General features: G+C 33.2%; 1 protein-coding gene across 1 annotated transcript; it reads right to left on the reverse strand.

Moving 5' to 3' along the window:
* Positions 2,235–6,676, reverse strand: LOC109726616 (nudix hydrolase 12, mitochondrial-like). The gene is made up of 5 exons (XM_020256322.1): positions 5,998–6,676; positions 5,204–5,318; positions 5,013–5,096; positions 3,199–3,348; positions 2,235–2,868 (listed from the first exon to the last, which is right to left on the reverse strand). The coding sequence occupies exons 1-5, from the start codon at positions 6,069–6,071 to the stop codon at positions 2,632–2,634; spliced, it is 660 nt and encodes a 219-aa protein (XP_020111911.1). The 5' UTR covers positions 6,072–6,676; the 3' UTR covers positions 2,235–2,631.

Consider the following 15,844-nt stretch of genomic DNA (forward strand, 5'->3'; position numbering starts at 1 on the left):
CTAACCTTTGATTCATTGTACCCAACTAAAAAAATAATATACATATAGATTAACTTCTAGCTCCTTTTAGTTTTTCTCTTTCCTTGTGTTATGTACTCTCTCTCTCTCTCTCTCTTCAATCTTCTTCTTTTTTTCTTTTTTTTTTTTTAAGGTGGGGGGAAACAATCTAGCTTTATGATTTCTCTACCTAGATCATGTGGAGTGATGCATTATCCCTACTTTTAACTTTGTATATGGATAATGAGGAGAGAAAATTGATTAATTGCTTTCCTTTTGACCTAGCAACCATATTCATAGCAATTTTTGGCTAGGTCCCAAAGAAATTGGTAGTTAGGAAATGAATTAAAGATATATTAGGTACATTTAAGTGATTTTTTTTACGAGGGCGCGAATACCGATCATGTTCCTAATCCCACGTATAAGTTTTTTTAATTAGTTAGGTTAATTAAATGATTAAAATTATCCATCCATGTGCTTTCATTTTGAGCCCGAATCAATGATATGTCCCATAAGCCGTAAGTCATCACTTTTTTTAAAGCCAGTGAGTTCTTTTCAATCTTTTTAAGTTCATGAAGGATGCTATCCAGTAAATCAATCTGATAGGAAGCAACTCAAGACTAGTCTTAGTGTATCTGCTCGCATGAATTTTAGAAATTAATCAGATGACTCATACCACGTACATCGCATGAAAAGCTGTATAAGTCGTAAGAGAGGTAATAGGACAGAAAATAGCGAGATTTATGCCATTAGATGGTATTTCGATCAAGCGGCTTACAACCAACTTAGATACCATATTGTTATTGAACATGTATGATTGAAAATGATTTAGAGATAATCTTAAAAGAGGAAAAGGACATGATTAAAAATTCCATGTTTTATAATGATTTGGGAGGAGCATGAGAGCCTGAATGAGTCAAAAGACCAAATTGGGAAGCATGTGAGGGGAAACTTTGTTGCCTTTATTTTGTATAGAAAAACAATGAGTAGGCACCACAAGCTTTTGATCCCTTGTGATGCAATTTTATTTAAAAAGTCCCCTCAATCTAATCATTAATAATCTATCCATACCTGCTAGAGAGCTTCTCACACTATCAATCTTTGTTGAAACCAAAAAATTAAAGAGCACCATAAGAACACGAACGTAAATCACGCTAACAGCAAACACAGAGAAACTACATAAATCACTCCGTAGAGAAGCATCAAGGATTATATGATTTAGCTGAACATAAGAAGTTTTACTACGGAAATGGTAAAAATTCGGGAGGAAAATGTGAAACCAAGATCAAAAGCAATTTCTCTATAAAGATTCCTTGTTGGAACTTGGAACATAATAGCGAGGACAAGCAAAACACTCTGAAACTCTTGAGTTACGCATCCGAAGTCTCAAATTCGAGCCATACTAGAAATTAACTATACACGGTCCTCTATATATACATTGCTTGAACCGAAAATACTTTTCGACATTACCGATTCGGGCCCTTAATGGGTGGGGGGGCCCAAAAGAAAAAGATTTTGACCAGTCAACGGCCCAATACGCAAAGCCCAAGAGCCTAGATTTGGGCCCTCATGAGGCTTTGGAAGCCCAAAACTTACTCCAAGTCCAGTAGGAGAAATCCTTTTTAGATTTTCGTGCTCAGTTAATTAAGGCTTCGTTGTTTGGGATGGAAACTATTCTATTTGTTTTTGTACGTTATATTATATTGTGCATATTGCAATGAGTTGGTTAAGATATATTCTCAGCGGTCCCACCAAAAATAAAGAAGCGTATTTTTATATGCTTTCGCTTCAGTGCTATAGCTCTAGGGGGCCCTCAATACCAAAGGGGCACTAAAATTCAAACAAAGCTATTTTTTCCTAATTGTAATTTGACACGCTAACTTAAACTTGATGCAACAAAAATACCTACCATTTTTTGCAATGTGACGCACAAAGCTTGATTCGGTGGGAGAAAAAAAAAAAAAAAAAAACCTTCCTGGATTTTGTTTAATACCACTAGGCTTGATTTGATTTAAACAAATAAACTTTGGCCCACATTAGGTAGCAACATTGCATAATTAGTGACTTGCTTTTTTTCGCCAAATCAAGAATAGTAAAACAAATTGACATAAGAAACAAGAGGGTCATTTTGAACCAAATTGAAATTAGTGGATCGAATTGCATTGTAGAAGCTTAGCTGATGCACTGGACATACATAAAAGAGATAAAAACTCAACAAGAAAAATGAGAAGCAGCAAAATAAAACACCGAAAATGGAGAACTTTATACACATTTCAGTAGCAATTAGGTGAAATATTTTCTTAAAAGACATAGTGAGATAAGATACAACATGGCCTGATACAGTAATAAATGTTTCAGTGAACATTTTTAACACACTCCACCACAATTAGGATTCTCATGGACTCCCAGTAACAGGCATTGGATTGATCAACCATTCAAATGGTTTGGAGCCTTCTCAACATCACCAGTTTGCCCCTCACCATGAAACCAGACCAATTCCAAACTGACTGACTTAAAAATGCCTGCGACTGCGAGTCTGAGACTTTACACACACCCATTTCCGACCCCCCAGCATCAGCGAGCTAAACAGAGTTATTTCGAAGAAAAGCGTTTTTGGCTTAAGCAGGTGTTACATCAGCACAACGCGATTGCGTGCTCAGCTGTGGCAGAAGGCATCAGCATGTACAAGCTCGACGGTTCGGGTATTTCGGCAGCAGAAGACTGCAGTTCCCTCTTTGACAGAAGCTCCAGAAATTCCGGAGGGTTAGAAGTCGGAAGCTGATCTTTCCTCGAGAGAAGCTCTTTGAATGAGTCGAGAGCTTGTCGCATCCAGTCATACCGGCACAGGTCATAGGCTTCGGCTGCAGGGACCTATTGATATGGAGGAGAAACGTTAGAAGGGCTTCAATGCTTTTTTTGGTCTGGCTTTTGGAACAACTTTTCTACTCCAAAAGCAAAAGCCTAGTAGAAGCTTCAATCTGAAGTTTTTGCTTTTTTTTTTTTTCACTACAAATGCTTTACATGAGGTTATTAACCAGAAAAACTATAGTGCTACTTTTACCAGCTCTATTCAAAAAGCGCTACTGTATAAACCCCAGACGAGCCAAACAGACAGTAACTTGGGGTTTCTCACTTTTTTGCCATGAGAGGAAAGGCACATATCAGGTTACAATATAAGATGAAAATTTATGAAATACCGACCCATTGTCGTCCGTGGTTCGCCTGCTCAGGCCAATACTCGAGCTCCTCCGTAACTTCTAGCGCAAATATATAACCTTTACAAGCTCCATCGGAGCTGCAGCTGTTTTGCCTACTCTTGCTTCTGAATATCCATTCTCCTAATGGATTTTCCTAAAGCCAACAAAAATAACAAAAAATTTAGGACATTATTATATTGATAATTTAACTTAATTTGATTAAAATTTTACTATACAATGGACGGTAATATCTGATAACTTACGACAGAAGGCGGTAATTATTACTATGTAATCACCAAAAGTTTCATGACAAGTCCTCTTTTTGTATTTTCTTTTTCTTTTTCTGGTTTCACGTAACTATCAATAATCTTAAAGAAAGTTTCAAAGTTATATCAGGATTTTTTAAAAAAAGGGATCGACATCGCTGTGTCACCCTCCTTGACAAATCAGCAACTATTAGTAAGAAGATAGATAAGTTTACTATTCTTTGAGACTGAATAGAGCTTTTCTGGTCCCATATATTGTACTTAAAAAAACAAGATGAAGCTTCCAGGAAACTTCCTCATCTTGTAAGATACCGATGGTTCTTAAAAAAAAAAGAAAAAGAAAAAGAAAAACAACAACTGCAGCGCCGAAAACTAAGGAAAAAAATAAAGGCATTACAACAACCAACAAGAACATCATCATCACCCAACAAATACAGGTAGCTCAGGAAGCATATAACATGAAAATTAGTTGGGTGAGTCAGCATATCAATGACAAAGAGGTTCTTTGACTAAGAGGTTAAAGAAATAATTTCCGAGGATAAGCCTCGTTTGATTTGGAATACGACATGTCAAAATAGGCTAAGAGAGACATCACTACAAATTATTATTATGTGTTAAAGCAAAATTTCGTAGTTAGAATGGCTACTTTGAGTTTGATTAAGTACTTTATTTGGATGTTAATCCACTTGTGGACAAAGTCAACCTCTCGTTTTTCTTCCGGAAACTGCTTCGAGAATCTAGATAGTAGGTTGTATTATTATTGGAAAGAGAGAAAGATCACCTCACTTGATAAATACTACACTTTAGCCTAATTAAAGTGTTTTAAAAGCTTAAGAGAGAATATTAAAACTCATGGCCGCATAATTCAAAATGTCGTTTTAAGCCTAGAGATGATGCTTGTATTATTGAAGTGACAAACGAGAGATAAGTTTTGAGCTCTTGTATCTTGATTAGCCCTTGCTTTAATCATCCATAGTTTTCGAAATGTCGGACAAAGCTTGAATGAATGATTATTAACATAATTCCAAAAGGAAAAAAAAAAAAAAGAACATTTGTTCACCTACCAAAAGCTTCTCTCAGTAGCTATGGTATGAATAGTATGAAAATGAATTGCGATACAAATATATGAGTATCCCAATTAAGCAAATGCCCTAATTTTCTCGCCATCTACTCCTTATCAAGTTACCAAATGAACGAGTAAATTGATCACAACCAAAATCCAAGGGAAAGAGAAAACTGTATTTATTAACCTATAAACAATCCTCTCTCAGCTGCTAAATTATCAAATCTAAATTATCAAATCGAAACTGCCTTATCCAAATGAAAAATATTTCTAATGTAGAACGAACGCATAATTCAATCAGGAAAATATACTCTTAACTATGTAGAGTTCACATCATCATGACCAAAATACAAAAACAAGAACCCATTTTCTCACCCATCAAAAATCATTTCTCAGTTTCCACGGTTTCAAATTAAAGTCATATATCTAAATAAAACAAAATACATCTTCCAAGAAAGAAAAAGAAGAAGAAAAGAAAAGAGTACATACATTGATATTACCCCTAACTCCTGCTTCCTCCAAAGCCTCGCGGCAAGCTGCTTCGTGGACAGTCTCATCATCCTCCCACCCACCCTGGCAAAAATAGGCCCACCAATTTTAGAACGCCCTTTTTATACGAAATGAATCAATTATAGAACACAAACTATAGAAGAGAAGGTGACAAGTTGTGTTCTTCTTACTTTCGGGAAGACGAGATCACTCCTATTCGGCGTAGAGATCATTAGCACTTCCAACTTCTCAACCAAATTGCAACAGGGACTCTCCCCTTCTTCCTTGAGTCTATAAGGAATACATCTGCGTGGCCCAAAGGCGACCAATATTAAGAAAATAGCTCCAAAGATTATATCATAAGGCACAAAAAAAGAAGAGAGAGAGAGAGAGAGAGAGAGAGAGAGAACAATGGCTTCTTCTACTTCAATTCCACAAGGGAAAGAACATGAAAAGTCAATGTTTTATACATCAATGCATACGCTATATAACTTGAAAAAAGATGAAAAAAAAGGAATACTCGTAGCTTCTCTACTCCCAAAAGCAGTCGTTAGTTAATTAAACTGTTGGTAAACAAAAATTTTGGAACATTTTGTTGTCCGTGGCTAGATAAAATGAGTTTCTGAGTCCACAAAAGCAAAAGCTTTAATTTGGAGCTTCTACTTTTGCTACAGTGCAGAGTTGTTAAGGGTACGCAGATGAGAAAGTGCTTCTTCAAACAGCACTTCTGCAAAAACGAAGAAATAGAAGAACCTCAACTACACGCGAGGAACATAATATTTCATCAAACTGACTATGTTCCATAACTTTTACTACGTTTACATTGAATTGATTGAAGAACATTGCTTCACAACCATTTCATTCATAAACCTCCATATTGAGGAGTAAACAAACATCACAATAACCAAATTACAAACACAAATGTTAATCAAAGTAATCAAAACAAAAGAAACTAAATTAGGCAAAAATAGGGCAAAAGTTATACCCTGCGACAAGCCGATAATTGTTGTCGTAGCGTTGTCGGTGGCGGCCCTTCCGAGCTAACAATGTCGGCGACATTACCACTGAGCGAAACCTCCCAATCAAACACTTAAATCCCCCCCAAAAATTTGGGAAATTTTGGCGAACAAGGGCCAATATTACGAGATTCAAACCCTAGCCAACCGTTTTATAACCCCATTTCCTTATCCTTCACCACAACCTTATCCACAAACCCTCAGAAAATTCTCCCCTTTCCCGGGACCCAAAAACAGGGGGCGAAACAGGGGAACCCCACGAAACCCTAATCTCGAAGCGAACCCTAGCGAAATTGGAGGGGGGAAAAGGCGAGGGTACGGTGCCCGAAGCGTCCTCGGCTTCGAATTTAAGGGCTACGAGGTCAACAACCCCTAAACGCGACGGTGCCCGAAGGTAGGGGTTTTTTGACCTACTCCTCTGGTAATATTAAAAGAAAAAGGTGTCATTTTTACACGGCAAGGAGCGTCGACCTCGAGCCCACCATTGTTGCCAACCTCGAGGCGATGGCGAAATGGCGAAGAGGTCGATGCGAGGACGACGACGACGACGACGACGATGAAGGCGACGAGGACGAGGACCTTCGATTGTGATACGTGTGCGTGTGCGTGTGCGTGTGCGTCGCAACAAGGAGAGCAAATGCGGAGGTGTGGCTACGGATCCATGGCATATTATATAATACAAAATATTAAAAAATAAATAAATAAATAAATAAATAAATAAATAAAAGAGAGAGAGAGAGGGGGTGAATAGAGACGAGGAGAAACTTCGAATTTAATTATTTTATTTTTTTAATTAAATTTAATGTAACAACACATTAACGACAAAGCGAACAGCACGCTATCTCTTTTTTTTTTAATAAAAAACTCTTAACACATGCGTGCGTTTATCGCACCTAGCACAGTTAGAATGTTAGATAAAGATGAGTGATTATTTTATAAGAAAAACTTCAAATACACCCCATGTGGTTTCACAGTTTCTCATTTTAGTATCATGTGGTTTCGTATTTTCTCACTTTAGTATCCTGTGGAACCACAGGGTACCAACTTGACACACTTTAAATCATAAAGTATTAAAGCGAAAAAGTACAAAACCACAGGGAGGTATTTGAAGTTTTTCTTATTTTATGTTTTTAGCTAGGTTTATATTTAAATTCTCGAAGTATGCGACTATTACTGATTGTACGTAGAACAGTTGGCTAAGAATTTGATAGTTGAAATTCCAAGCTTGTTTTAATATAACAAAATATTAACTGCGAAGCGAATAGCATGCTGTCTTTTGTTTTTTTTTTTTAAAGAAAACTCTCGAAACATACGGGTGTCCATTGTACCTAACGCAGTTAGATAAAAATTGATTATTGTTTTATATTTCTAGCTAGGTTTATATTTAAAATTTTAAAGTGTACGACTATTACTGATTGTATCTAGCGTAGTTGGCAAATAATTTAATAATTAATAGTTGAGATTCCAAATTTGATACCTAATTATTTCATACTCTTAGCTGAGTTCGTATCTAAAAAATGAACAATTTGTGTAACATTCTATCTCTTTTTTAAAAAAATATTTTTTGGAATATACGATTGTGGAATTGATCCCAATTACTTCATATTTGTAATTAAGTTTACATATAAAAAATAAAAAAATAAATTTATTTTTGAAGCATATGACTATTACTGATTGTACCTAGTGTAGTTGGCTAAGAAATTAATTATTAGTAGTTGTTTGATGCCTAATTATTTTATATTTTTAGTTGAGTTCATATCTAAAAAATGAATGATTTGTATAACATGCTATCTTTCTTTTAAAAATAATTTTTGGAGTATACAGTTGCGAAATTGATGATTGGTATTCGAAATTTCAACTTCGAAATTTAATTGCTTCATATTATTATTATTATTATTATTATTATTACTATTGTTATTATTTGGTTTTAGCTTAATCTAAATGTAAAGTCCAACTCAATTATAAAAAAGTTATTTATATATAAAATTTCAACTATTAGATCAAAATCAAATTGATAAGATCTCATAAATTTATTTTTTATACGTATTCTTTATAATTCTTTTAACTTATTATTCATGAGTCAGCTCATGTTCGGCTTTTTTTAACTTATTGTTTATGAGTCAGCTCATGTTTAGCTTCTTTTAACTTATTGTTCATGAGTCAGCTCGTGTTCGGCTCGTTATTCACGAGCTGAATTTTTTAGCTCGATACTTTAACGAGTCAGCTTATGTTCAACTTGTTTATGAAACGAGCCGAATACAAGCCGGCCTCAGCTCGCTCGTGTTTGGCTCTTTGACACCCATAATGATAGATTCCTCAAAAAAAAGCATAAAAACTATTTAAAAAATCAAAAAATATATATATATATTTACAATTTCTATTTTTGATCAAAATTTTGGAAAACAAAAACATTATTTTTCTATAAAATTTGGGAAAAAATTGAAATATTTCTTTTTTCTAAAAATTGGTCTGATGAAAGTTATTTTTCAAGTCAAAAAACTATTTTTTAAGATATTTTCTAAAAGCCAAACATAGGTAAGCTAAATTGTAACAATTAATTTCTTTGGAGGTAAAATTTTGATGATAGAGATTTAACCAATGGAGTTTATTTTACTATTAACGGATAAATACATTAAATTTAGATGCTATATACTTACTAAATTTCATCGCATACAATGAATTTGATCTATTTTTAGTAAAATAGCTATGATCGCATTCACCACTAAGGCAAAAGACGCACTAATTATTAAGTAATTTATGTTTTTTTTTTTGTGTATAATTGAGCCTTCAAATTTAATTTGTATATGATTTTTGGATCATGATCATGGGGTACCGAATGGACGGCCGAGATTGATCCAAGTGGACGTCCACATATATACACCACTTTTTTGGGGCACCAACTTGTAAAATTTTCTCATCTTAAATATGATGATGTTGAAACTAAAGCAAGCATTAAATTGTGGGGACGTGATCACATCATTTTCACACATTTATTGGCCACAAAAGTGAATAAATTTATAAGTAGTTTTGAGAATATATATATATATATATATAAAATTAGTATTTCAATTGTGTCAATAAATGAAAATGAATAGGTAGGATTCTACAAAATATTCAAGAAAGGTAGGTTGTGTTTGTTTTTTGAATTTCAGAGCTTAAACTTCTGAAAAAATTAATCGTCGGCATTTGTTTTGACACTGAAGTCGTAATATCATTAATTCAAACTTTCTCGACTTTCATGGAGTGGAGGACGAAGTCAAATTTGCGACACTCACGAGTTTCTCACTTTTCAACTTTCTGCTTCTAAACAACTCCTTTGTTTATGCTTTTTCAACGTGCACTGCTGAGGTTATTGTCACTAACGGTCCATTAATTATTTATTAGATTACTTAATTTATTTTTACTATTTAATTACTAGTGATCAATTTGATCTTTTTATTGTATTTTTTTTGGATCAATAGTGGAGATAGTCACACGTAATCGATGACATAATGTGGTCATATTATTAAGAGGAGTTAATGTTACCTCTACATTTATATGTACGGTGTAAATTTTATACCCTAATTTAAAGATTAATACTTACGAATTATTATCAAATTTTAGATTGGTTTCGCGTAAATCTTACACCATTCTAACAGAGTGTACATGTTTCATTTTTCTACAAAAGCTTGTGGTGATATATAAATAGTGGATCTTAATTCTAGTGTAGTAATTGTGTATCTTCTCTCTCATTTTTCTCTTTTCATCCTTTTTTTTTTTTTCCTCTCTTATGTCTCTTTAATTTCATATTTTAAGCTTCAGTTCCATCATTTTCTTCTTTTTTTTTTTGGCTAAATTACAGAAAACTCTTTGTCAAAACCTGATTTTTCACTTCCCTCCTGTCATTTAAAAATCTACACTTTGCCTCCTTATAAAGTAAAAAATATTCACTTCATCCTCTACCGTTAGTGATCCGTTAGGTTTCGGTTATAAGATATTTTTTATGCCAAAAATATCCTCCGCCTTCTCTACTGCTGCTTCGCCCTTCTCCGCCTTGCCGCCTCGCCCTTATCCACTGCCTCGCCTTCACCCACATCTCCGTTCGAGCCTACAAACACCCCCTCGCTCTCCTCTGCCACCTCGCCTTCGCTCTCGTTGCCCTTGCCCACCTCTTCACCCACGCTCATCTCAATTTTCTCCCTATTGTCACCGAAATGGAGGAGCGACGAGGGTACAGGAGGAGAAGGGGAGCAGGTGGAGAAGAAAATAGAGTGGAACCGCAGCTGATTGAGGCACGAACCGCGATCGATCGAGACGGCGAATGAGCAAGATGAGGAAAGAGATAAAAATGATGAGGGACAAAATGGTCATTTTATCATTACAGTTAACACCGTATCTTCCTGTGAATATTTTTTATTTTACAATGGGGCAAAGTGTAGGTTTTTAAATGACAGAGGAGGAAAACGAAAAATCGGTTTTGACCGAAAGATTTTATATAATTTAGCCTTTTTTTTTTTTTCCTCTCCTAGCATAGCACCTAGATATTCCTCTCCTAGCATAGCACCTAGATAAGGTTGGTGTCTTTAAATTCTTTTCTTTGAGAAAAGATAAGGTGGGAGTTAGTATTGAAATAGGGTAGTGAAACAAGTATGATTATTCCTCTCTCTCTCTCTCTCTCTCTCTCTCTCTCTCTCTCTCTAAGTTATTGCCTACATTCACTGAATTCCCCCCATTTTACCAACCACACTCAATATGCCCTTCATTCTATCTCATATTTTTGATCTAGCTGTTTCTGTGAAACAACCGTTGTGCTCTAAAAATTTAAGCTGTTAAAAAACGATGTTTAAACATTTTTATATTTAACACTCCTCTCACGTCTGGGTTCGAGACTTTTTAGTCGGCCCATGACGTGGGCTTAAATTAAATGGGAGGAAATTAATATGCTAAGAGCCTGGCGTGACTCGAACTCAAGACTTCCTGTTTTGATACCATGTGAAATAATCGTTGTACTCTAATAGCTTAAGCTTTTAGAGTACAACGGTTGTTTCACAGTTTCAACTTTTAAATAAGATTAAAAGAAAAAAAAACTCTAAACTAATCTAAAATATACATACGCTACGATGAAAGGCTGATAAAACATGCACGGTGTGTGAGATCATGTGCGCGAATGCACCAAATCTAGCTAGGCAATAGTTACACTCTGCGTAAGCGCGTTTCTCTATCTATCAGTTTAAACTTTTTGTCTTTTGTTCGAGCGGCCGTTTAGCAATTTCTCCTCACTACATACAACACGAGAGAGAGTTTCTCCATCTCTATAAGAGCTTAAATTTTTCTTTAATTCGAGCAACTTAACAATTTCATCTTATCTGTACATAATGTGAGTTTAGAGCATTTCTCCACCTACCCGCTTAAACTTTTACGAAAACTCAAACTATTAAATCTAAATATTTACTTTCTGATAACTTAAGTTCTTCGAGAACAATAGTTGTTTTACATTTTCACGTTTAATTTCAGTCCGCATGTTACACATTTCTAATAAAGTTATAATAGCTTAAACTTTTAAAAGAAAAAAAAGAGATTATTTTATATATTTCATGTAATTTAACACGAACGAGTTCACAATCTCTCTCTCTCTCTCTCCCTCTCTCTCTCTCTCTCTCTCTCTCTCTCTCTCTCCGAAGATAATGCATGAAGCAAAAATGAATACAAAGTTCCCAACTACTAAATTAAATATGAGTTATATAAGCCCTAGCCCTCGTTTGCTGAACACGTCAACTGAATAAATCTAAGGCCATGCATGCACCCTCGTGAAATAAATAGCAGCTTTGTTTGACGTACGTGGGAAAGGGGAGAAAAATTAAAATATAGGATTAATTGCATACAGGTCCTTACAAATATATTAAATTATAAATATATTTCTATAAAAATTTTAATATTTTTAAATATGTTCCTGCCATTAGCTAGAATCCGTTAAAAAAATATAGTTAACCATAGATTAAATATTTAATCCTAATTAGTTTATGAGATAACTTGATATTTTTACCTATTTTATATTTTACTGTTGTGGCTTTTAAAGTGACATATATATTTGTGATGGCAAAATTGATATTTTACTTATTTACTGTTAAAATATAAACAATTCTTTAACGGTAATAAATCAGAACGACATATTTGAAAATATTAGAACTTTTGTACAGAGAACATATAAAAATTAAAGATTGTAGAAATATATTTATATATAATTTATTATATTTGTAGGAACCTGTATGCATTTAACCCTAAAATATATATTTATGTGGACATTAATAAGCCTTTGTAGGTGTAGCCTCCTAGTCATTTCCATCCACATGCATGTAATAAAATAGGCCAAAACTAAAGAATTAATTAACTAGATAACAACCCCTCAACTAGCTTTGATTTGTCCCTATATATTGGAATTAAATATATAGGCTCCTCAAGTAATCTGATTTTTCTTTCTTTTTCTTTTTTTGACTAATATGTAACCCTTTATTAACTTATTCATTTTTAATTAGGTAAAAATATACAGAACTTAATAGGCCACTTTAAGTCGATTGTCTAATCTTTTAAAATTTTAATTTTAATTCAATCTTTCAATTTGTTCGATTTGAATTACTTTGACCCTTAATGAGGTATACTAATTATATAAATCTGTAAAGATAAATAATACATTCAAATTTTAAAGGTAAAGTGTCACTAACTGACTCTAATCAATTGTAAATTAGAAGATTAAAAAGTAAAGTCAAATATTGAAAATTTGAATAGTCAATAAATTAAAATAGTTCGGAATTCAAATAAATTTTGTACAGTTTTACCTTAAAATTATTATATAATTTGATAGAATCATTAATAAATTTTACAAAATTTCAAAATAACCTACATTTGAGGGATCTCCACAGATTTTTACCAGTAAAAATTGTCCTTTTCCATATATATATATATATATATAGTACGTCTGGTATGCTTATGGAAGCACGGAGCGCTCCGTGCTTCCAAGTTGTTTTCGATGTTCGGACTTTCGAATCGACGATTGGCTCTGTTAGAGTTGATCTAGAGTATTTGAAATACCTAAAAAATAAATTTTGTGATTTTTCGATATTATTTGCCTAGTGATCGAAGGGGCTCAAAATCAATAATTTTAATGGCCGTGGTGAGCCGGTTGCAATTTTAACAGTGTAGAAATATTCAAATCACATGAAATTTTGATAGAAATTTTTTTATACCATATAAAACAAGATCAATAATTTTGATCTAAAATTTTAATGTCATATCATCATATTTTGTAAGATTTTTATTTTTAGCCGTTGATTTTGAGCCACTTCAATCACTAGGCAAATGATATCGAAATATCGCAAAATTTATTTTCTAGATACTTCAAATATTCTAGATCAAGTCTAACGGAGCCGATCGTCGATTCGAAAGTCCGAACATCGAAAACAAAGTAGAAACACGGAGCCCTTCGGGCTTCCATAAGCATCCTAGCCGCGCTCTATATATATATATATATATATATATATATATATATATATGATATATATATAATATATATAATATATATATATATATATATATTATATCATAGAGTGCCAGGTTACTATGCTATCGGAAGCACGCGAGCCTTTCGTGCCTTCCGCTCGTTTTCATGTTGCGACTTTCGCATGCGTTCGATCGGCTCCGTTAAAACTTGATCTAGAGTATTTTGAAGTACCTAGAAACATAAATTTTATGATTTTACGATATCATTTGCTTAACGTGACCACGAAGGGGCTCAAATCACGGTGAAAATAAAAATCTTACAAAATGTAATTATAATATGAATTAAAATTTTAAATCAAAGATATTGACTTGTTTTTATAGTGATAAGAATTTTCTATCAAAAAATTGTCACGTGATTGGATATTTCTACACGGTTAAACTTTGCAAACGGCTCACTACGTGGCCATTAAAATTTCCGTTGATTTTGAGCTCATTCGATCACTAGCAAGCAATGATATCGAAAAATAATAAAATTTATTTTCTAGGTACTTCCAAATACTCTAGATCAAGTTTAAACGAGCCGATCGACGATTCGAAAGTTCGCTACATCGAAAACGAGCTGTGAAGCACTGAAGGCTCTGCTCCGATAGCTAGTAGCCATCCACATCATTATATATATATATATATATATATATATATATATATATATATATATATATAATTTGTATGGTCTTTTTCAATGTGAACTTTATGCAGTGATTGGTCTATTCACGAAAACGACTTAATTGATTTGGTGCATTGCCCAATCCATATAAATACAAATATATATATTCACACCAAAGTACAAATTAATTACTTTTTTGAATAAAAATCAACATATGAAACTCACTGTCCACGTAATGAATTAGCTCATTTTCCTTGGGGTTATAATTAATTATTACGACTTTTCTCACACCTATAAATAATTATTAATAATGTCCCCAACAAAAATATATAGATTTAATTAGGTGTGAATAATTTTTATTGGTGTCCATGTAACATATGATTTGTAGAGTGTATTGTTGTTTGATGATATGGAATAAGGCGACCTTTTAATGATCAATGTTAATAGATAATTTTGGTTAAAACTTTGGCGGGGAATTTCTAATTTGCTGTCACATGTTAATTAATATTATGTCCCTCCAAGAATTTAGCGGGTGTTTTTTAATACTAAATCTAAAATAAATAAATAAATAAATTCTAGAGGAAAGGTTTATAATTCTTGAATAGTACAAAACTGACCCATGACTGCAGATCAGGGCTCTCAGCACGAAGGTTTATCGGACAATTCCAATAAAATTTTTGCTTTATATATAAGAAAAATATATAAATCATATTACGAAGAATTTGCCTCTATAATAATTGTTCCTACTTTTAGCCGTGATATGAACTTCTACATAAGTATTGTTCAAGTAAAGCTTTTCGGAAAATGATAACAATATTTATTTACCAATGTGAAGAATCTACTTTTGAGAGTTGATAAGAATAAAAACCTAATATTGTTTCTTTTTTTTTTTTCTATTCGAGAATCGGTCCTTTATCTCTGTATTGACGTTCAGAATTTTTTCACAGATGAGTGATGCCAAATTAAAAGATTTAAGCATTTTGGAAAGAACTTTCATTTGGGATTACGTGTACTGAGAAAATAATACACTTATCGCAATGAGTCGCCTAATATATATATAATTTCTATGTCCTATTTTAGAAAATGAAACAACAATTAATGTACCTTTGTATATTTTTGTCTCAACTCTTTTTCTGAGCCTAACTTTTCATCTATATCTTCTATTACTACAAACAAGAACACAAACATAGAAGAAAAGAATTGTGCATTTGAAAGATACAACCCATCACAGATGTAAATGTTAAATTTTAAAAATATATAATTGTTGTCACCTAGTGCATATGGTTCTTATATATGTTCTCAATCATCTAATCCTCAATCATTGTGCTAAAGTGGGTTAGTGGGATTTTCATTTTGTTTTGTTTTTGTTTTTATCTTCTTTATTCCTGCACAACACAACATGTGGACAATAGAAAAACTAGTAGGTGATTGTGTAGAAACACAAAGTCCTCATATATTTATCAACAAGAAGAGAGGGACAAAGAAACACACATCATGTGTGGTGGTGGTGTCCTTTTTTTAACTCTTTCTCTTGGTATATATACTCTTATCATGTGATTTGAGGGGAACCCTATTCCTTTTATTTTGTTTTTTAATTTAATTAATGGTAGAGCGTTTACTTGGGTCAATGACTTTGTCATTTTGTAGTAATATACATATATATATATATATATATATAT

Source organism: Ananas comosus, linkage group 21, assembly GCF_001540865.1.
Source record: "Ananas comosus cultivar F153 linkage group 21, ASM154086v1, whole genome shotgun sequence".
Taxonomy (NCBI): Eukaryota; Viridiplantae; Streptophyta; class Magnoliopsida; order Poales; family Bromeliaceae; genus Ananas; species Ananas comosus.